This window comes from Saimiri boliviensis, chromosome 11 (genome assembly GCF_048565385.1).
Source record: "Saimiri boliviensis isolate mSaiBol1 chromosome 11, mSaiBol1.pri, whole genome shotgun sequence".
NCBI classification, from domain to species: domain Eukaryota; kingdom Metazoa; phylum Chordata; class Mammalia; order Primates; family Cebidae; genus Saimiri; species Saimiri boliviensis.
The window spans coordinates 50,411,313-50,434,279 of NC_133459.1; the positions used below are offsets into that span (position 1 = coordinate 50,411,313).

At 45.3% G+C, this 22,967-nt stretch overlaps 3 protein-coding genes across 3 annotated transcripts in view; 2 read left to right on the forward strand and 1 right to left on the reverse strand.

Annotated features, from left to right (window-relative positions):
* RAB3B (RAB3B, member RAS oncogene family) overlaps window positions 1-15,242 on the reverse strand; it is a 94,704-nt gene extending 79,462 nt beyond the window's left edge. Inside the window, exons 1-2 of the mRNA XM_010349095.3 lie at window positions 15,066-15,242; window positions 1,236-1,463 (exon numbers count right to left, since the gene is read on the reverse strand). Coding sequence (XP_010347397.1) covers window positions 1,236-1,463 — 228 coding nt within the window. The 5' untranslated portion in view covers window positions 15,066-15,242. The remainder of the gene's footprint in view (window positions 1-1,235; window positions 1,464-15,065) is intronic.
* A 2,871-nt stretch (window positions 15,243-18,113) lies between these two features.
* LOC141580399 (small integral membrane protein 10-like protein 3) lies at window positions 18,114-18,409 on the forward strand. The gene has a single exon (XM_074381507.1). It carries the CDS (start codon window positions 18,114-18,116, stop codon window positions 18,318-18,320), a length of 207 nt encoding a protein of 68 aa, XP_074237608.1. The 3' UTR covers window positions 18,321-18,409.
* LOC104649877 (protein FAM220A-like) lies at window positions 18,381-19,475 on the forward strand. Its single transcript, XM_039474137.1, has 2 exons — window positions 18,381-19,084; window positions 19,394-19,475. Exons 1-2 carry the CDS (start codon window positions 18,381-18,383, stop codon window positions 19,473-19,475), a joined length of 786 nt encoding a protein of 261 aa, XP_039330071.1.
* The last annotated feature ends 3,492 nt before the right edge of the window (window positions 19,476-22,967 follow it).

Sequence of the window (22,967 nt, forward strand, 5' to 3'; positions counted from 1 at the left end):
GCCTCCTGACAACACCCATCACCAGACATGTAAGCGTGCAGCCTTATGATCCTCTAGCCCCAGGGTGGGCATGGTGACTCACACCTGTAATCCCAACACTTGGGGAGGCTGATGTGGGTGGATCACGAGGTCAGGAGTTCAAGACCAGCCTGGCCAACACAGTGAAACCCTGTCTCTACTAAAAATACAAAAATTAGCCAGGCATGGTAGTGAGCACCTGTAGTCCCAGCTACTCAGGAGGCTGAAGCAGAAGATTCGCTTGAACCCTGGAGGCACAGGTTGCAGTGAGCTAAGACCACGCCACTGCCCTCCAGCCTGGGGGACAGAGCAAGACTCTGTCAAAAAAAAAAAAAAAAAAAAAAAAGATCCTCAGCCCCAGTCTACGATTCAGATGATTGCAACCCAAGCCAACATCTGGCTACACCTCATGAGAGGCCCCAAGCCACTTCCAAATGTTTGATTCATAGAAACTATGAGATAATCAATTATTATTGTTGTTTAACACTACCAACTTATTTATTTCTTATTCGAGATGAAGTCTCATTCCATTGTCCAGGCTGGAGTGCAGTGGCATGATCATGACTCATTGCAGCCTCAATCTCCTAGATTCAAGCAATCCTTCCACTTCAGCCTTCCAAGTAACTGGGTCTACAGGTGCACACCACCATGCCCAGCTAATTTGTTTTATTTTTTGTAGAGATGAGGTCTCACATTGTTAACCAGTCTGGCACTACGAACTTATAAAGCGATTTGTTATACAACAATAGGTAACCAATACTGTAGCTAACATTTACTGTGCATTTACTATGTTCTAGGAACTAAGCCAAGGATCTAATGACCCAACAGCCTTATGATGTAGATGCTATTACAATCCCCAAAGAAGAAAGGGTGGCCCAGAGAAGTTAAGCAATTCAGTCAAGTTCCATGGCTACTAAGTGACAGAAGCAGAATTTGAACCCAAGTCTCTAACTCCAAATCCCAGTTTCTTGGTCACTCATTTAGACAAGCCAACATAAAACCTCTTGAAAAATTAAACAGCAGAAGCAACTGAACCCCTGAAAGACAGCAAACTTGTATAAAGCTAGAAGAAGGTAACCCAGGGGCCACATCTGAAAGAGCATTAATGCCTCATGCTATAATGCCCAGAAGTTCCAAGCTGGCCCTACCTCCCAGCCCTTGTACTGACAGACCAGCCCCCTCTCAGGAAAATCCTCCCCAAGATTCCTGGGACTCACCCAGATCTGTAGTTTCACTCGCTTCTCCTGACGGTAGACGGTCTTCACCTTGAAGTCGATGCCTACAGTGCTAACGAAGGCTGGGGTGAATGTGTCATCAGCATAGCGGAAGAGGAAGGAGGTCTTGCCAACACTGCTGTTGCCAATGATAAGCAGCTTAAACATGTAGTCAAAATTCTGGTCAGAGGCATCTTTGACTCCAGTTTTACCATCTGTCACTGAAGCCATCTGCAAGAAAGACCTAGAGTCACTCAGGAACAGACCTCCAGAGTCATCTTGAGTCACCAACCTTCTAATGGTCACCCCACCATTCACACACTCACTCCTTACCCCAGCATCACTGAGGAAATCCACACTACTCAGAATCCCCCATCACTCACCTACCCCAAATGTTGTCTCAGCACTGGGGTAGAACCCAGCTCCTCCCATTCATTCTTTCAGCAAATATTTACTGAGCACATTGATCTGGGGCAAGCCCTGTGCTGGGCATGGGGCTTATGAGTCAGACATGGTACCTGACCTCTGGGTGGACACAGACTAGAATAAAAGGTGGGTAAACACAGAGTAACAAAGCAGTAGATAGGTGATAAAACAGGAGTCCTGGTTGAGAAAGTCTATGGGAAGTATCCCACTCAGCCTGGAGGCCTGATGATCAAGGAGAAGCTCCTGGAGGAAGCAGCTCCTGAGCTATTTTGGAGGGAAAAAAAAAAGGCCAAGAACAGCAAACACACACACATTCTAGGAAAGACCCAGTATAGGGCTATCACTCTCTTGCTTTAAAAACTTTTATGACTCAGGAGGTTGAGGTAGGAGGATCACTTGAGCCCAGGAGTTCGACGCTGCAAGGAGCCATGATCATGCCACTGAATGCCAGCCTGGGCAGTAGAGCAACATCTCATCTCTAAAAAATTAAATAAATAAAATTAAAAATAGAAACTTTTGCCGGGCGCAGTGGCTCACACCTGTAATCCCAGCACTTTGGGAGGCCAAGGCGGGTGGATCACGAGGTCAAGATATTGAGACCATCCTTGTCAACATGGTGAAACCCCATCTCTACTAAAAATACAAAAAGGGGCATGGTGACGCATGCCTATAATCCCAGCTACTCAGGAGGCTGAGGCAGGAGAATTGCCTGAACCCAGGAGGCAGAGGTTGCGGTGAGCCGAGATTGCACCATTGCACTCCAGCCTGGGTAACAAGAGCGAAACTCTGTCTCAAAAAAATAAAAATAATAAATAAAAAATAGAAACTTCTATGGCTTTTCACAGCTCTAAAGATCCAGTCCAAACTGTTCAACTTGACAAATAACCAACTAACCAAACAGCCAACGCTCTAAGCTTTATCTTCCCATACCCCTTCTCTTCACTAACCTGTGCTTCCCCTGGATCCAATTAAACACTTTATGCCAAATAAGCCACATTATTTCTTGCCTTTGTTCCTTTATATATGTATTCCTTCTGCCTAGAATTGTCTTTTCCTCCTAACAAACTCCTATTCATCCTCAGAAGCCAAGGTCAAGTGCCAGCTTCCCTGTGCATGGCAGAGGCAGGTATTCCTGCTCCTATGCTTCCAGAACACTGGAACGGCCCTTCTAACATTTCAGGATGGTTGGACTGAGCATCTGGAGCTTAATGAACTTCATTCCTATATGTCTGGCTTCCAGCATGAATCCTAGCATATAGTAAGCACTCAGTAAATGTGTGCTGAATTAATCACAGTCACTTCATCACTCTGAGTCTCAATCTCCTTATCTGGAAAATGTTGAGAAAATTTCTGCCCTGCTCTTTTCACAGAGCTATCACAGGATTCAAATGAGATAACAATGGGTGAGGCCGGGCACAGTGGCTCATGCCTGTAATCCCAGCATTTTGAGAGGCCGAGGCGCATGGATCATGAATCAGGAGTTCAAGACCAGCTTGGTCAAGATGTTGAAACCCCATCTCTACTAAAATTATAAAAATTAGCTGGGTGTGGTGGCACACGCCTGTAATCCCAGCTACTCAGGAGGCTGAGGCAAGAGAATCCCTTGAACCTGGGAGGCGGAGGTTGCAGTGAGCCGAGATCATGCCATTGCACTCCAGCCTGGGTGACAGAGTGAGACTCTGTCTCAAAAAAAAAAAAAAAAAAAAAAAAAGAAAAGAAAAGAAAAAAAGGGACAACAATGGATGAAACCATTATCAACTGGTAAATTCCACACAGGGATGAACATATGTCCTTATTCCAAAGCCTCCAAAGCCGAGGTCTTTTATTTGTTCATTCATTCATTCATACAGCAAATATTTAATACAGGCCAGGCCTTTCCTGAGACCCCAGCCTTTCAGTTCTGTCACCATCTTCTTTGCTAGAACACCTAAATCTGAACTCCAGAATTCAGCACTTGGTCACATGGTCTTATTTGCATCTTTAATTGCTTCTCCTATGTCTTAGAAGCCTCAGGTACCCTGCTTCTCCCCCTGAAATCTGGGGGTACTCCGATGGCTAGATGAGCAGTCAGAGGAGGGTGGGAGGACAGCATTCAAGTGTGATGGTGTCTGGGTTTTCGGTCTTTTTAGGAACTTCTGCTTTTTTCCCCAAGGGAAAAGAAAGATCATGAGACTGGTGGATGTGGTTCTTTGGGCCTCTCGGGTGAGCTGTAAGGATAAGGAGCTGATAAATGTAGGTTTAAAGCTCTCTTGAAGAAAAGTTAGACAAATATTTAAGACTGTTAGCAGCCTTTTAATAAAAGTTCCTTGCATATGTTACCACTGGACTCCTGTGGTCTCTGTTCTTTCTTCTCTTTGCTCCCAGCTCTCAAGCCTTTTCTGACACTTTCAGCTCCATCCCTGTATCATCTGTCCCATGACAAGACTCACTAGGCAAGTGTGGAACATGCCTAGGACAGTTGGAGATCGAGGCGTAGCACTTACATGGAGCAAGAAAGTGAGGTTGGAAGGGAGGGTTCCATTGCCTGCTTAAATTGTCTCACAGTCTTAACTTTTCAGCTTTTCATGGTACTAGGTGCAAAGCCTGTTGCAAGAACTTGCCATGCAAAGACACTATTCTTTTTTTTTTTTTTTTGATACAGAGTCTCGCTCTTCCATCCAGGCTGGAGTGAAGGGTTGCAGTCTCGCCTCACTGCAACCTCTGCCCCCGGGTTCAAGCAATTCTCCTGTCTTAGCCTCCCAAGTAGCTGGGATTACAGGTATCCACCACCAAGCCTGGTTAATTTTTGTATTTTACTAGAGATGGGGTTTTGCCATGTTGACGAGGCTGGTCTTCAACTCCTGGCCTCAGGTGATCCACCTGCCTCAGCCTCCCAAAGTGCTAGTATTACAGGTGTGAGCCACCACACCTGGCCACATTATGCTTTTTCTACATTAAAACAAGGAAAGCAACCACAACTTCACACCATCCTCCACTCTGCTGCCAGTCATCTTTGTTTACAAGAGAAAATTTCTTCTATGAATGTATTCATTATAAAAAATTTGAAAATTATATTATACAAAAGTATAAAAAAGAGAATTTAAAATTAACTGACATCCTGCCCACTCAAAAACTATGAATGTTAACATTTTAGTGTATTTTCTCCAATATTTTTTCATACAAAAGAGTGCCACCTAAGGCCAGGTGCAGTGGCTCATACCTGTAGTCCCAGCACTTTGGGAGGCCAAAGTGGGAGGATGGCTTGAAGCCAGGAGTTCAAGACCAGCCTGAGCGACATAGGGAGACCCCCCCCTTTCTATAAAAAGTAAAAAATTAGCCAGGTATGGTGGCACACATCTATAATCCCAGCTGCTTAGGAGGCTGAAGCAGGAGGATTATTTGAGCCCAGAAATTTGAAGCTGCAGTGAGCCATGATTGTGCCACTGCACTCCACTTTGTGCAACAGAGCAAGACTGTCTCTACCAAAAAAAAAGTACCATCTATTTTAATATATTTTACTTGTTAATTTAAAAGATAATACATACTTACGGAAAATAATTCAAGTATGTACTATTTGCAAGTATTACTTTGCATTATTATACATATGTGTGCATATATATATATATATATATATACATTTTTTTTTCCCCCAAGACTTGATCTCACTCTGTCACCCAGGTTGGAGTGCAGTGGCACTATCTCGGCTCACTGCAGTCTTGACCTCCCGGGCTCAAGTGATTCTCCTGCTTCATCCTCCCGAGTAGCTGGGACTAAAGGCATGTGCCATCATACCCAACTAATTTTTGTATTTTTTGTAGAGATGGGGTTTCACTATGTTGTCCAGGCTGGTCTCAAACCAGGATCAAGTGATCTGCCCTCATTGGCCTCCCAAAGTGCTAGGATTATAGGCAAGAGCCACCATGCCCAGCTGCATTATTTTCTTAATCCCTAGCATAAAATACAAGTAATATTTGTATTTTACACTGAAAAGTAAGTCTTGATTCCATCTCTGATTCCTAATCTAGTTCCCCTCCCCAGAAGCATACACGTTATCAATTCACATATCCTTCGGAGATAGCCTTTGCATATATAAGCAAAGAGATCTATTTATAATTTTTATTTACGTATAAATAACACACCATGAATTCTAGCCTATACCTTCTATGCATATTGTAATAGCTGACATCATATGCACAGAAGATATAGACTAGAATATATGGTATGTTATCATTTAGCAAAAGCACTTAAATTTTAAAAGTACAATCATGCACTGCATAACAATGTTTCAGTCAGTGATGGACCACATGTACAACGATGGTCCCATAAGATTATAATGAAGCTGAAAAATTCCTATTGCCTAGTGACATAGTAGCCATGGTAACATTGTAGCACAACACATTGCTCACTTGTTTGTGTTGATGCTGGTGTAAACAAAACTACTACTGCCAGTTGTATAAAAGTATAGCACATATGATTATGTGTAACGCATAATACTTGATATTGATAATATGACTATGTTATTGGTTTCTGCATTTACTTACTATACTTTTTATTGTTATTTTAGACTGTATTTTTTCTACTTAATTTTTTTTTTTAAGTTAACAGTAAAACAGCCTCAGGCAGGTCCTTCACAAGGTATTCCAGAAGATATTGCCATAAGAGATGACAGCTCCATGCCTATTATTGCCCCTGCGGATCTTCCAGTGGAACAAGATGTGGAAATGGAAGGCAGTGATCTTGATGCTCCTGGATCCTGTGTAGGCCTAGGCTCACGTGTGTATCTGTGTCTTTCTTTTCAATAAAAAAATTGTAAACATAAATTTAAAAAACAAGGAAGAAAATAAAGAAAAGGCCAGGCTCAGTGGCTTACGCCTGTAATCCCAACACTTTGGGAGGCCATGGTGGGAGGATCACTCCAGCCAAGGAGTTCAAGGATGCAGTGAACCATGATTGCATCACTGCATTTTAACCCAGCTGACACGGTGAGCCTTCATCTTAAAAAAGACCATACAATGTATTTGTGCTTTAAGCGAAATGTTATTTTTATAAAAGAGTCTATGGCTGGGCACAGTGGCTCAGGCCTGTAATCCCAGACTTTGGGAGGCCAAGGCAGGTGGATCACTTGAGGTCAAGAGTTCAAGACCAGCCTGGCCAACATGGTGAAATTCCATCTCTACTAAAAATAAAAAAATTAGCCAGGCATGGTGGCGCACGCCTGTAATCTCTGTTACTCAGGAGGCTGAGGCACAAGAATTGTTTGAACCCAGGAGGCAGAGGTTACAGTGAGCAGAGATCGTGCCACTACACTCCAGCCTGGGTGACAGAGTAAGACTCAATATCAAAAAAAAAAAAAAAAAAAAAAAAATTAATAATTTTTTTAAAAAGAGCCTAAAAATTTTTAAATTTTTTAAATTTTATAAAGTTTAAAAGTTATAGTAAGCCAAAGTTAATTTATTATTGAAGAAAAATATTTTTAAATAAATTTAGTGTAGCCTAAGTGTACAACGTTTATAAAGCCGCCTGTAGTGCACGGTAATGTCCTAGGCTTTTACGTTGACTCACGACTCACTTGTCAACTCCCCCAGAGCAACTACCAGCCCTGCAAGCTCCATTCATGTTAAGTGTCCTACAAAGATGTACCATTTTTCATCTCTTATCCCATACTATGGCTGGGTGTGGTGGCTCACACCTATAATTCCAGCACTTTGGGAGGTTGAGGCAGGTGGATCACTTGAGGTCAGGAGTTCAAGACCAGCCTGGCCAACATGATGAAACCCTATCTCTGCTAAAAATACAAAAAAAAATGGCCAGGCGTGGTAGCAGGTGCCTGCAATCCCAGCTACTTATGAGGCTGAGGTTGCAGTGAGTGGAGACTGCACCACTGAACTCCAGCTTGGGTGACAGATCCAGACTCAATCTCAAAAACAAAAAACAAAAAACATATTTTTACTGTACCTTTTCTATGTTTAGATGTGTTTAGATACACAAATACTTAATACTGTGTTACAATTGCCTGCTCTATTCAATATAGTAACACGCAGTACAGGTTTGTAGCCTAGGAGCAATAGGCTATCTACTCCATATAGATTATGTATATAGAAAGCTATGTCAAATACCATATAGGTTGTGTTAGTATACTCTATGACGTTCATACAACTATGAAATCGCCTAATGACAGATTTCTCAGAAATATCTTTGTAATTAGCAATGCATGACTGTACTAAATTCCAGAAGTACTACAAAAGTATGAGATTTTGAGGCCAGGCACAGTAGCCTAGGCCTGTAATCCCAGCACTTTGGGAGGCTGAGGCAGACAGATCATTTGGGGCCAGGAGTTCAAGACCAGCCTGGTCAACATGGTGAAACCCCATCTCTACTAAAAATACAAAAATTAGCCAGGCATGGTGGCGCACGCCTGTAATCCCAGCTATTCAGGAGGCTGAAGCACAAGAATTGCTTGAACCTGGAAGGCAGAGGCTGCAGTGTCAAGATCATGCTACTGCACTCCAGCCTGGGCAACAGAGCAAGACACTGTCTCAAAATAAAAACAAAACAAAAAAAAAGAAGTATGAGACTTTAAAAACTCTTTAAAAACATCATTTCAGTTGACTACATTATATTCCATCCTATATACATGTGTCATAAGATCAATTCTTTTTTTTTCTCTTTTCTTTTTTTTTTTTTTTTTTTTTTTTTGAGACAGAGTCTTGCTCTGTCCCCCAGACTACAATGCAATGGCACAATCTTGGCTCACTGCAGCCTCCGCCTCCAGAGGTCAAGAGAGTCTCCTGCCTCAGCCTCCCAAGTAGCTGGGACTACAGATGCCCACTACCATGCCCGGCTAATTTTTATATTTTTAGTAGAGATGGAGTTTTACCATGTTGGCCCAGCCAGATCAATTCTTTAATGTTTTCATTCTCTTTAGGAAGTTCTTTTTAAGTTGTTTTTCTACTCTTAATTTTTATAAATTAAACTGCAGTGAACATTTCTTTACACAAATTTTTCATTTTCCTAATTATTTCCTTGAGAGAGATTTCTTGAAGTGGAATTGCTGGTCAAAGGGTCACTTTACTAAAACATAGATTTGATCTTTACCACAATTCCATATCCTTTGTCATATTTTATCCTCTAAATAAACCTGGGAAATAAAGTTGGAAAAACAGGGATTATTATTTCCATTTGATCAAGAAGGAAACGGAAGGTGAGAAATTAAAACGATTTGCCCAAATCTCACAGCTAACAGCTGAAACTAGACTGAGTACCCTGCAGTGTTATGAAAAAGTTTAAAATCAATGCTCTACCCCTCAGATGAATTCTTAGATAAGTCATATTGCCTCTCTAAGCCACAACACTTTTATCTTAAAATAGAGAAAATATCACCTACTTCACAGAGCTTGGTACAAATAGAATGAGTAGTATATAAATATGTAAACAATTTGGCACAGTTTCTTGACCCATGGAGGTACTGAATATATATTATTTCACTGGCCCCTTTAATTCACTCCTGCAGGCAAATCTTGTTTAACTGCCCTTTCCCTGATCATGGTTCCATTACATGGGCCTGTTTTACAATTAACTGTTTGCTTCCCCTTCTGGATTCAAGGGGGCTTTATCCAACCTTATATCTCGTCAATACTAGACCTATAGCAGGGTGTTATGTCTTTCAAGAAACACATATAGAGCATTTTTCATGTGCCAGACTATCAGTGTAAATGTCAAATTATTGGTCCTCATTTTTCTAATGTAGCCCAGCTTCACACTCTTTTTTTTTTTTTTTTTTTTTTTGAGACGGAGTTTCGCTCGTTACCCACGCTGGAGTGCAATGGCACGATCTTGGCTCACCGCAACCTCCGCCTCCTGGGCTCAGGCAATTCTCCTGCCTCAGCCTCCTGAGTAGCTGGGATTACAGGCACGCGCCACCATGCCCAGCTAGTTTTTTGTATTTTTAGTAGAGACGGGGTTTCACCATGTTGACCAGGATGGTCTCGATCTCTTGACCTCGTGATCCACCTGCCTCGGCCTCCCAAAGTGCTGGGATTACAGGCTTGAGCCACCGCGCCCGGCCCCACACTCTTAAATTGTTAGAACTAGAAGGGACTTTGGAGTAGCAGCTTTATTGTAACAAAAAGCCTGGCTACTGGGCCTACCTTTCCCAGTAACTCAATTTGTAAACTTGGTCAAGTTACTTAAATTCTATGCCTCAGTGTCCTCATCTAACAATAATACCTACTTTAAGGTGCTATGAATTTTAAATAAGAGAATGTATATGTTTCATTTGGGTGCCTTTATTAGCTATGACTCCCACAGATTTGAGACTGGGGAGTGATGACAAGAGTAAAAAATTGTTTCATATCTTCAAGGGTTTTCTTCAAGTAAGGGAAAAAAGAAAAAATTGTTTCAGTTCCTATCTACCTCTGTTTATCTTATAGGTTTAAAAAAAAAAAAATTGAGGCTCTGCAAAGAGAAGTGATTTGTCCAAATTCAGCAAGTCAGATTAAGGGTGATGAATGGAACTTCTGTTACCTAATGGCTTCCAGGTTTGACTGGGATTAAGGAAAATGAAATCATAACAATTTTTCAGTGAATAAAGAAGCATCCTGGCTGGGCATGGTGGCTCACACCTATAATCCCAGCACTTTGGGAGGCCAAAGTGGGAAGATCACTTGAGGCCAGGAGTTCAAGACCAGCCTGGGAAATGTAGTGAGACCCCATTTCTACAAAAAAAAAAAAAATTTTTTTTAATTAGCTGAATGTGGTAGTGTGCACCTGTAGTCCTCGGTACTCTGGAGGCTAAGACAAGAAAATCACTTGAGTCCAGAGGTTCGAGGTTACAGGGAGCTATGAATACACCACTGTACCCCAGCCTGGGTGACAGAGTGAGATCCTGTCTCTAAAAATTTAAATTAAAAAAAGCAGCATCCCCAACATCCTGAGTGTCTTGCTGCTGTATTGTACTTGCCATACCATACTGTCAACATCTGCTTATCCACACACAGCATGGCTTTCCCAGTAGGTGGTATGAGAACCAGGAAAGGCAGAGAGCTGAGTTCAGTTGGAAGGCTCATTCAGTTGGAAGGCTCATTCAGATGGAAGGCTCCAAGGGGATCATGGTAGAAAGGGGTGGCTAGGAGCTACTCAGACATCTGGAAGACAGGCAGAAAGCATCTCAGCAGGCAGCTGCCTGAGACAGATCTAAGAAGACAGGTCACTTGCACAGTGGCACGTGCAGAATCACATTTGTAAGATAAGCATCAATCAAATCTTTCCTCTATTTTGTGACAGTCATATAAAATGATAGAGCTGTCTCCATGACAAGCAATACAGATGAAGGCCCAGGGACCATCTGGGAAGTCATCCCTGTCCCAGGCTGGAGGAAAGAAAGAAATGGCTCCTCAAAGGGTGGCTGTGAAAAACAAATAACCCTTTCAGTCTGATAGGCGGCAAAAATAAGCACTTAAGGAAGAAGCCAACTTCAGCTAGGAAAGATGGGGGAAGAGGAGAGAGCCCTAAAATCCAGAGAGAAGAGATCAGCTCAATAAATGGAGTGAAGAAATAAATGAAGGAACTTCCCTTTTTCCCTTGTATTGGAAAGAACACGAGACTGAGTCCAAGAGACCTGGCATTTGAAAGATAAGCCATGGCTCTTTCAGTGGTTCTGTAAACTTATGTAAATCACACTCTGGGCCTCAGTTTCCTCATCTGTAAAAGGAGTTCATAAAATAGCTTCCTGGCAAAACCGTTGCAAAAATTAAAACCAGTATATGGGGCCGGGCGCGGTGGCTCAAGCCTGTAATCCCAGCACTTTGGGAGGCCGAGGCGGGTGGATCACAAGGTCGAGAGATCGAGACCATCCCGGTCAACATAGTGAAACCCCGTCTCTACTAAAAATACAAAAAATTAGCTGGGCATGGTGGCGCGTGCCTGTAATCCCAGCTACTCAGGAGGCTGAGGCACGAGAATTGCCTGAACCCAGAAGGCGGAGGTTGCAGTGAGCCGAGATCGCACCATTGCACTCTAGCCTGGGTAACAAGAGCGAAACTCTGTCTCAAAAAAAAAAAACAAAAACCAGTATATGGGAGGGTGCTTTGTAAACCCCTTATTTTTTGTTTTGTTTTGGTTTTTTGGTCTCCATGCTTACTGGTTTCTTCTAGCAAGTCATCCTGAGTAGTGGAAATAGTTTGGGGTTCCAAATCAAACAAACTAGATTCAGTTACCAGCTCTATCATTTATTACCTATGAGACCTTGGCAAGAAATTTTACATGATTAAGAAAGTTTCCTCATTCATAAAACAAGCATTCTTGGGAAAATTATAGGTAATGCGGGTAATACATCTAGAATAGTACAGTAATTTCTTGGCATAGGCAAGAGATTGGTTCCAAGACCCCCATATATACAGAAATCCACACCTACTTAAGAACCACAGTTGGCCCAGTGGAACCCACCTAGACTAAAAGTTGGCCCTCTGAATATACAGACTTCACCTCCCTCCACTACTGTATTTTCTTCTCTTTTTCTTCTTTTTAAAGAGATGAATGTCACTCTGTCTCCCGAGGTGGAGTACAGTGGCCTGGTCATAACTCATTGTAGCTTCAAATTCCTGGGCTCAAGCAATCCTTCTACCTCAGCCTCCCAAGTAGCTGGGATTACAGGTTCAAGCCACTGTGCTTGACCCAGCAAGCTGTTTTTTTTCTTAATTTTTTTTTTTAGAGACGGGGGTCTTGCTATGTTGCCCAGGCTGGAGTGCAGTGGCTATTCACAGGCACTATCCCACTACTGATCAGCACGGGAGTTTTGGCCTGCTCCGTTTCCGACCTGGGCCGGTTCACCCCTCCTTAGACAACCTGGTGGTCCCCTGCTCCCGGGAAGTAACCATATTGATGCCGAACTTAGTGCGGACACCTGATTGGCATAGCACACTACAGCCCAGAATTCGGTGGGCTCAAGCGATCCTCTCACCTCAGCCTCCCTAATAACTGGGACTACAGGCATGTGACACCGCGCCCAGCTACCATGGTATTTCTTAATCAGTGTTTGGTTGAAAAAAAATTGGGAAGATCAAGTTCACAAACGTTCTAGAGGAATAAAAAATGAAATAAAATAATAAGAAAAAATAAGAAAAAAAATGGGGTATAAGTGGACTTGCACAGTTCAAACCCATGCTGTTCAAAGGTCAGCTGTATACACAATAGAGCAGGGGCTCAATAAATGTAATTCTCTGTCTTCCTACATGGAGCATTTCAGCAAGGATAAGAAGAAAGTTGGGCAAATGTGGACCTCGCCTTCCTACCTAAAGCCATACTCTACTTTTCTAATTCAATCTGTCTTAAGACCATTCCCCACTGCTGACCCATCACCACCTTCACTGTTTTCCCAGGTCTCTTAGAGCTACAGAAACAGTATCATAATAGCTACCATTTGTTGAGCACCTACTAAATGTCAAGCATTCTACATGGTGCTTTCAATGCATTCCATCTCACACACAACAGATGCTTGATATTCATTTCCTTCCTCCTCCAGCTTGGAATGAGATAGCCATAGGTGTGTCCACTGACAGAACGGAGACACACCTGCAGAATAACATCAGTGGGTTCTCTCTTTGTACAGTGTTTTACAGTTTACAAAGTTCTTTTCACCCACATTATCCTATTTGATTCTCACAACAACTCCTGGAGTGGATGAAGAAATTGAGGCAGGAGCACCACCACAGCTCAATTATTTATTAAATTAACATTCACTAAGCACCTACTATGCACCAGACCCTGTGCTATACTTTGGGGAGACAGAGAGAAACCCTAAGGACTTCAAGCTTAGAGGGGAAACCTATTTAAAGATTTTCTGTATGTTACTGATGCCTCCCTTCATGTCACAATCTTTAAGAAACTGAAGGTTTATTTCTTGGACTGGAGATGCTTTTAGATTTTTGCCTTTTCCCATACGGTTTCTTCTGATAGGAACACTCTTTCCTCCACTACTAGCTAAATCCTTCATGACCAGGAAGTCTTCCCGGACTCACCCACCTCCCCCACAATGCCTCTTCTCTGGCTCCCACAGCACCAGGGTTTTCCACTTCTATAGATAGGGCCTTTTATGGCTTCCATTGTCTTCCTCTGTTTATAGGCACAGAGCAGGTGAGCACCCACCAGCTTCCATTGTCTTCCTCTGTTTATAGGAACAGAACAGGTGGGCACCCACCTGTGCCCGCCCCCCCCCCCACACACACACCCTCTCCTTTTACCGTCTTCCACCCTTTTCCATCTGGATTCCAGGAAGCTGAGGGAAGAGGGCCCATTTTTCTCCCACCCCTTCCACATCTCTCTTAGCTTCCAGAGGCTGCTGCCCTGCCCTCCCCAAAGTTCCTTCCATGCTTGGACTCCAGAACAGAGTTGGCCTGTGGATGAGTTTTTCTGTCCAAAATTCTTTTCTTTTCTGTGATCCCGGGTGCCAATGTAACAAGGTCTAGTGTCTGTGTCCCCTTGTCAGACTCCTGAGTGGCCAAGACACCGCTAGTGTCTGGGCTCCACTCAAGCCTCCATTATCTTTTCACCCTTACACCACAACCCACACCTGGCGTCTTCCCTAGCCTGACCCAGTGCCCCACCACCCTGAACTCTTCAAGTTCTCTCACGATTCCTCCACTTGCAGCCACCAGACCCTACCCTATTCCAGTCTCCTTCCCAGTCCTGACCAGAATATAGGCCCTGTGTCCATTTCCAAGGCCACTGTCCTCTTATCTCCACGGGCTCACCGCCCCCTTCCTCTGCAGCGGGGTAGACCCAGCCTGGCCTCTCACCCTTTTATTCTCCCAAGCCCCACCCCTCGCCCTCCATCGACGGACCCCTGGGCTCCAGCTCCGACCCCAGCTATCCATACCCACATCCCCCACAAATGACCCTATTCCGACCAGACACTCCCCAGCTGCCCAGCGCCCCTTCCCTTCGGCACCTCAGGCCCCTCCAGCTCCAAACGACCCCCGCAGAGCCAGTCCCCTCCCCTCAGCTCCTCACCTCCACGCCTCCCCAACGCCCCGCCGCTCCCCCTCCCCCGCTCCAGCTCCCCTCAGTCCTCTCCCTTCGTCGCCCCCTTTGCTGTCCCTCGGCTGCCCGGTACCCCCTTTCCGCACAGCCCCTCTACGCCCTCCTCGCGGCTCCCACGCCCCCGTTTCCCCCCGCGATCCCTCACTGCCCTCCAGCCGCTCCTCATCTCTCCCCTCCGCCCCAGCGCGGTCTTTCTCGCTGCCCTGCCGCCCTTGGAGCTCCTTCGGCTGCCCCCACGGTCCCGGAGGCCCCCCGCTCTCCCTGCCGAGGCGAGCCCCCTCCCTCGCGCCTCCCCCGGCTCCCCTCCGCTGCCCCGCGCTCCTTCTCAGCGCCCAGCGCCGAGACTCGGTCCCTTTTCCTCCGCGGGCTGGCTGCCGGGGCCGCGCCCCTTACCGTGGACTCCGAGTGCGGGACGACGGGTTCGCCCTCGGACGGTCGGCGGGACGGCAGGACCTGGCGGCGGGAGGGCGCGGCGGCGGCCGGGGCAGGGCGCCGCGCGGGGCTGCGAGCGGGTCGGGTCCAGTCAGCACAGCGGCGCCTGAGGGCTGAGGGCTGAGGCTCCGGAGCTGCTCGACTCCGGCCGCATCCAGGCCCCGCCCAGGGGCGGAGTCTGCGTTGGCCCCGCCCTGGCCCTCAACTCCTGGCAGGTGTAAGGAATCCGAGATGACTCAGGACCCCCAGATCCCTCATATCTGTGTGATTATAGTAATTTATCTTAATTGTCATGCCTCGTTCCATTGACTGCACTTACTAGGGTGATCAGAGAGCTTTGATGATAATGTAGCTGATGATGGGTAGCAGTTTTGCCATTTCCACGCTGCTTTCTGGTCCGTTCTATCATTCTGCCTTCACAAAAGCCCAGGGAGGGAGGCTGACTACAAGCGGAAACGAAGCCAGAAACCTGGACGCTGTCCTCTACCCTATCTGTGCTTCCTTCACACCCCACATCCCACCACCTTAACATATCTCTGCCCTTCCTCTGTGTCTCCCTTGCCCTTATTCTAACTCCAGCATCATCACTTCTTGCTTGTACTAATGCAACAGCTTCCTAATTCCTGCCTTCAATCTCTAATTCATCCTAAAAATCCAGGAGGTGGGTTAGCATGGCCATTTCCACCCTTGCACAAAAATTCTTTCTCCTGGGCTCTCCAGTCATACCACCCACCACCCCTCCTCATTACTGACACCCAGTTGCTACTTACACATTAAAGATTGCAGCCCCTGGCTCATGGTCATTCTCACTAGCCTCTGTCCTGCCATCCTCGTGGTGCTTCAGTAGCTATGGGATTTCCTGGTCCCATTCATTCTGAGTGAGATACCAAAACCATTTTTATACAAGCCCAAGCAACCCTTTAAAATGTCATCATGGCTGGGTACAGTGGCTCATGCCTATAATCCCAGCACTTTGGGAGGCCAAGGCAGGTGGATCACTAGATCAGGAGTTCAAGACCAGCCTGACCAACATAGTGAAACCCCGTCTCTACTGAAAATACAAAAGAAAATAGCTGGGTGTGGTGGCATGTGCCTGTAATCTCAGTTACTCAGGAGGCTGAGGCAGGAGAATCGCTTGAACCCAGGAGGTGGAGGTGGCAGTGAGCCAAGATCGCACCACTGCACTCCAGGCTAGGTGACAGAGTGAGACTCTGCCTCAAAATAAATAAACAAAAATAAAAAATAAATAAAATGTCATCATGTTACCATCAACCTTGTTTTAAAAAACTCTCAGCTGGGTGCAGTGGCTCACACCTGTAATCCCAGCACTTTGGGAGGCCAAGGCAGGCAGATCACTTGAGGTCAGGAGTTCGAGACCAACCTGGCCAACATGGTGAAACCCTGTCTCTACTAAAAACACAAAAGTTAGCCAGGCATGGTGGCACATGCTTGTAGTCTCAGCTACTCAGGAGGCTGAGGCAGAATTGCTTGAACCCGGGAGACAGTGGTTGCAGTGAACTGAGATCACTGCACTCCAGCCTGGCCAACAGAGCAAGACTCTGTCTCAAAAAAAAAAAAGCAAACAAACAAAAATCCCAATCGTTTCCCATTACTAGGAGGCTATCAACAGGAGTGGGAAAATGTTCTTGTGTGGCCCTAGGAAGTCCCAGTTCTACCAGAGAAGGCAGATACAGGAGGCAATTAACAACTTGTCTGTACTTTTTCACCATTTGGGAAGAAACATTAAAACAAGTTAAATGATAAAAACAAACAAACAAAGAAAACGCATGCTATGCTGAACTGCTCCCTCACTCCCTTCCTCCCACAAGGCCCTAGTTTCCTCATTTCAAAATAGATAAGATGATAATGATTATTCTTTCTTCCCAGGAATAATGAGATAGCTTATAGAGCCATCCTTTTAAAGTTGTGAGACAATGTAAGAACAGATGGTACTGCTTTTATGTAGCCTCAGTTCTTCTGGTTGCTTTCTCCTTCTCCCTCCCCTGAAAGGCAGTGTAGTAAATTAGAAAGGGCACACACAGGCTCGGGGCCAGGCAGACCTGATCTTCGGTCCTTGCTTGCTGTGTGATCTTATGCCAATCACCTCATTTCTCCCGCACGCACATCCCTTCCTCATTGTAGAAACAGCAATAATGAGAGCTCCTTCTTAGAGTTGTCGGGAAGATCAAATGAGAACACAAGCTACTGGAGAGCACTTGATAAAGTTCTAGGCATACGGTAAGCATTCAATAAATGGGAAATACTGCGGTTCTTAGGAAAAAAAAAAAGTGCTATTTTTAACCACAACTGCCTTCCAGGAATGACAGATCCCAGTGCGCAGAAGGTCCTTTTGTCCTGCTTGGGACCTCAGTTGATAAGTGTGAATATGTAAGTTTGGGAGAAGAAGAAAAATCAAATTGCTGTTTATGTTTTAAAAAGGGGTGGAGTAGGCAGGGCGTGATGGCTCACACTGGCAATCCCAGCACTTTGGGATCACCTGAGGCCAAGAGTTTGCGATCAGCCTGGCCAACATGGTGAAATTCTGTCTCCACTAAAAATACAAAACTTAGCCAGGTGTGGTGGCGGGCACCTGTATTCCCACCTACTCAGGAGGCTGAGACAGGAGAATCACTTGAACCTGGGAGGCGGAGGTTGCAGTGAGCTGCGATTGTGTCACTGCGCTCCAGCCTGGGTGACAGAGTAAGATTCCCATCTCAAGGAAATAAGGAATGCGGGGGTTGGAGGGGAGGAGAATTTGGAATTCACTTGACAAAATGGGAGGGCAAGTTAATAGACAGAGACGGGAGGAGGAAAGGAAAAACATGAGTAAGAAAATCAATGTAGCCCTAGAATGACGCGAAGACTCCACTCCCCCGCGGCCCGCCCGCCCGCCGGCCTAGCCGCCGCCTCCCTCGCTTCCTGAGCGCGCCAGGCGAGGGCCAGCTGCTGGGGCGACGCGGGGCGGAGAGGGCGGGCGGGCGCGCGGGCTGTGGAAGCGCCGGTCTCTACATGGCGGCGGCTCTGTCGGGCCTGGCTGCCAGGCTCTCGCGCTCGGCCGCCGCCCGCTCCTATGGGGTCTTCTGCAAGGGGCTGACTGGTACGCTGCTCATCTTCTTCGACCTGGCCTGGCGGCTGCGCATCAACTTCCCCTACCTCTACATCGTGGCTTCCATGATGCTCAACGTCCGCCTGCAGGTTCATATTGAGATCCATTGAAGGCCCTCCTGGACTGACAAAGGTGTGACCTCAGGCCCATCCCATCCAAGAACACGAAGCATGAGGGACAGAAGAGGGCCCCTTGGCACCAGCCTGGCACCAGTGCAGCGGGCTGGAGGAGGTGATTTGGACAAACTATTACACAGCCTCAAGAAAAGAATGCTGAAGGAGGGCCCCTGGCCTGCAGATGCACCCTCCTGGATCAATAAGCCTGCAGTTGACAGAAATTCACAGAGTGCTGCATTATCATTGGAAATGAGAAAGGATCCTAGCGGGGCTGGCCTCTGGCTTCACAGTGGTGACCTAGTGCTTCCACATGTGAAAGAATCAATAAGAAGAAATCTAGCCTCAGTAGCTGCTCCGAGCGCAGCCATGGGTTTGTTCTCTGCTCCAACAGAGTATTTTGCTGGGATGTCCTGCAGTGGTGTTGAAGCTCTGAGGTGGGACTGGCTGGGAGGAGGGCCCGAAGCCACCAACGGCCACAGAGGACAGTGCCCCAAAGGAGAGCCTCGGGTGTCAGGACTGCCACACCATCAAAAACTGGAAATGGGAAGTTGTCAGGATGACCCACCAAGTGCTTTTCCCAAGGGTCTGGGCTCTGAGCTGGAACTCTCTTGCTTGCAATCCATCCTGCCTGCAGTGCTGCACGTGTTTCTAGAAGTGCTCCTGAATGATGAGACAGAACGAGTTTTCCTTGACGGTTTAAAGCCCATGTTTTCAAAGCAAACAACAGAATTCAAGAAAATGCTTAAAAGCACCTCAAGGCCGGGCGCGGTGGCTCAAGCTTGTAATCCCAGCACTTTGGGAGACCGAGGCGGGTAGATCACGAGGTCAGGAGATTGAGACCATCCTGGTCAACAAGGTGAAACTCCGTCTCTACTAAAAGTACAAAAAATTAGCTGGGCATGGTGGCACGTGCCTGTAATCCCAGCTACTCAGGAGGCTGAGGCAGGAGAATTGCCTGAACCCAGGAGGCGGAGGTTGCGGTGAGCCGAGATCGCGCCATTGCACTCCAGCCTGGGTATCAAGAGCGAAACTCCGTCTCAAAAAAAAAAAAAAAAAAAAAAAAAAAGCACCTCAAATGGTCTCCAGATGACAGTGGGGTTACTGGCTCTGCAATCTTTTGAATTAGCAAATTCATTATGCCATAGTTAAGGTCCAAGCAGAACAATAAAAATAGGTTAATTTTAAGAGTTGTCTTAGAATGATTTCTTTCATATTAAGTCTGGATGCAAACCGCGCAGCCCTTCGGTTCCTGCTGTGGTTTTTTACGACTCGGCAGACTTCAAGTAAATTGAGTTGAAATTCAAAGCTGGTTGATGCAGAAGAAACTTTTTTAGCATGTGTTAAATTGTGCTTTCAAAGACATAAAGAATTGGGAAACATTTCAGGAGATGATCATAGCCTGTATAAATATCAGATTAGAACATACAGATTTACCATGAAATTCTGTCTTCAACACTCATTCTAAAGGGCTACTGTCCCAAGTCCTGTGTGTCCCTTCGGCTTGTCTGATCACCCAATGGAAGTGGATATTCATGAAGTTTACACCGCTGTACTTGGCGTTAAGCCTTGCTGAATTCGTGGTAAGCTGTTACCATTTCTGCATTTTGTAGAATGGTTTTCTTCTGCAGCAGAATTCGATTTCCCTTCTCACACCCCTTTCCTTCCACGTGAAATGCGATTTAGACAGAGGCCCTGTGGTGAAAGTTGCAATATTAAGCTTACCTTTAGAGGAGTCCCTTCTCAAACTCGGAACCCTAGCAGTGTTACCTTCAGTGAAAAAGAGCTTGAGAAAAAGGTAGCTCCATTACAGAGAAGCAAATCAAGTTACTTCCCTTCTAAAAAGTTTCCCAGGCCAGGCGCGGTGACTCATGCCTGTAATCCCAGCACTTTGGGAGGCCGAGGCGGGTGGATTACGAGGTCAAGAGATGGAGACCATCCTGGTCAACACTAAAAATACAAAAAATTAGCTGGGCATGGTGGCGCGTGCCTGTAATCCCAGCTACTCAGGAGGCTGAGGCAGGAGAATTGCCTGAATCCAGGAGGCGGAGGTTGCGGTGAGCCGAGATCGCGCCATTGCACTCCAGCCTGGGTAACAAGAGCGAAACTCCGTCTCAAAAAAAAAAAAAAAAAAGTTTCCCAGATTCTAGGAATTGCAGTATCTTGTACCCTCAGATTTTTCAGGTGACTCCTTTTGTTGTTTGCTGATAACTTTAATAAAGATAATTTAAGGGCATAAGTTTTTAAGGACTCCCAAAGTGAGACTTAACCATTTTGGGGATTACTGACTGCATACACCAGTTTATATTGTGTGCTGAATTATGCCATGTGTTTGGAGGAAATGAAAAATAAAACTTGTTTTTAGCTTAATAAATGTCTTATTAAAAAAAACAAAAACAAAAAAAGAAAATCAATGTAAGGATAGGTGCTGCATAGGTAAGGAATAAGAAGAAACTCTCCCATGGTAGGTTGGCAAAAGAGTGTTTCAGCAGTGGAATGCCTAAGTGATCCCATTTTAGTGATTTGTTACACACAGGACGTGGCCATCTTATGTGACTCTCAAGACTTCAGGAAGGGTTATTACACCCAGGAATCCTTTTTAAGAGAGGAGAATTGTGAGAGTACATGAACAGGGAGTTGAGCAATGTGCTTTGTTAGGTCTCAACTGAAAAAAGAGACTGGAAGCAGAGGTAACTGTGGCAGCACAAGCCCTTGTGGAACTTGCAAAAACTTGTGTAGGACTTTGCTCTTATGTGAGTTGGGAAATGTGAATACTGAGGTTCAAGCCCACTGCATTTGGATCTTAAAGAGGCAGGGAGTTGGCCAGACATGGTGGCTTACACCTGTAATCCCAGCACTTTAGGAGGCCAAGACTAACCTGGCCAACATAGTGAAACCCCATCTTTACTAAAAACACACACTCCAGCCTAGGTGACAGAGAGAGATAAAAATTTTGCTCACCCTAGGCACAAAGTTCTTCCTTGGTCTCATAAGTTATCACCCACCACTGACCAGATCCCTTTCTGGACCACCTCTGTTAAATGAATTAAATTAAATTAAAATAAGTATAACCACCAGGGCTTTGGGGGCTTCCACCTGTAATTCCAGCACTTTGGGAGATCAAGGAGGGCAAATTGCTTGAGTCCAGGAGTTCAAGACCAGTCTGGACAACATGACAAAACCCCGTTTCTACTAAAAATACAAAAAATTAGCCAGGCGTGGTGGCATATACCTGTGGTCCCAGCTACTCAGGAGGCTGAGGTGGGAGGATAACTTAAACCCAGGAAGTCAAGCCTGCAGTGAGCCTTAATTGTGCCACTTCACTGCAACCTGAGCAACAGAGTGAAACCCTATCTCAAATAAATAAATACATAAGTAAATTAATTAATATAATGTAATATATTTACGTTTTGGAATCAGGCAGTTCTGGGTTCAAATCCAACTTTCACCATTCACTAATTATGTAATTGAATTTCTCTAGACTATAGTTGCTCATCTGTAAAATGAGGATGAGGATTATTTCACTGACTCTGAGAGAGTTAAATTAAAGGTAATAATGTATGTAAAATAGGTGGTGTATACCAGACTATTTAATAACATCAGCTACTTTAAGCATGATAACTAAGTACATTATGCTTGCCAGTAAGTTCACCTTCAAATATGTGTCCAGAGAATGAAGAACAGTTACCAATGGATTAGAATCTATAAAACAAGTCAGAGTAAGCTCAGTGCAGTGGCTCATGCCTGTAATCCCTGCACTTTGGGAGGCTAAGGCAGGGGGATTGCTTGAGCACAAGAGTTTGAGACCATTCTGGGCAACATGGCAAAATCCCATCTCTATAAAATGCAAAAGTTAGCTGGATGTGGTGGTTCATGCCTGTAGTCCAAGCTACTTAGAAGGCTGCAGTGGGAGGATCACCTGAGCCCAGGGAGATTGAGGAGTGATTGCACCATTGCACTCCAGCCTGGGCAACACAGTAAGACCCTCTGTTTCTCAAAAAACACTCTGTTTCTCAGAAGAAAAACAAAAACAAGACGGATGCCTTTCTAATTTTGGAAGAGTGTCTCCTATTGGTCGGTCTTTCCTGGAGGGCTTGCTAAGTAAGGAAGGCTGTTAGGCGAGTCTGCGACCTTTGGCAAAGGTAAGTCTCATACTCCCTCTTGTGTCCAAAATTGGAACTGTACTCTCTCTGGACTAATCGGTAGCCGCGGTGCTGAAATCAACATGGGTATAGTGGCTGAATGGCAGGGAATTAAGGTTTGTTAAGCACCTGCTATGTTCCAGGAAGCTTCTGAGGTATCGTCCATGTATTATAGGCAGATAGGTTCATGTCTCATCAACCATTCAACAGAAGAGAAAACTGAAACTCGCAAGCTTAAATGACTTCTCCAGGTTTTCATGGATTGTAAGATATAAAACAGATCTAAAGGGAAAAACTGGAAAAAATCAGTGATATTGATTGTACTACAGGATAAAATCCAACCTCCTTAGCAAATATGATTAGATTCTTTTATCTTCAACTTTATTTTCAACCACCTAACCCCTTTGGTCCTTGTGCTCTGGCCACACAGAATGACTTAGGGTTCTCAGAAATTGCTTTAAATCTCAGCATTTTTGGCCGGGCAGGGTGGCCCATACCTGTA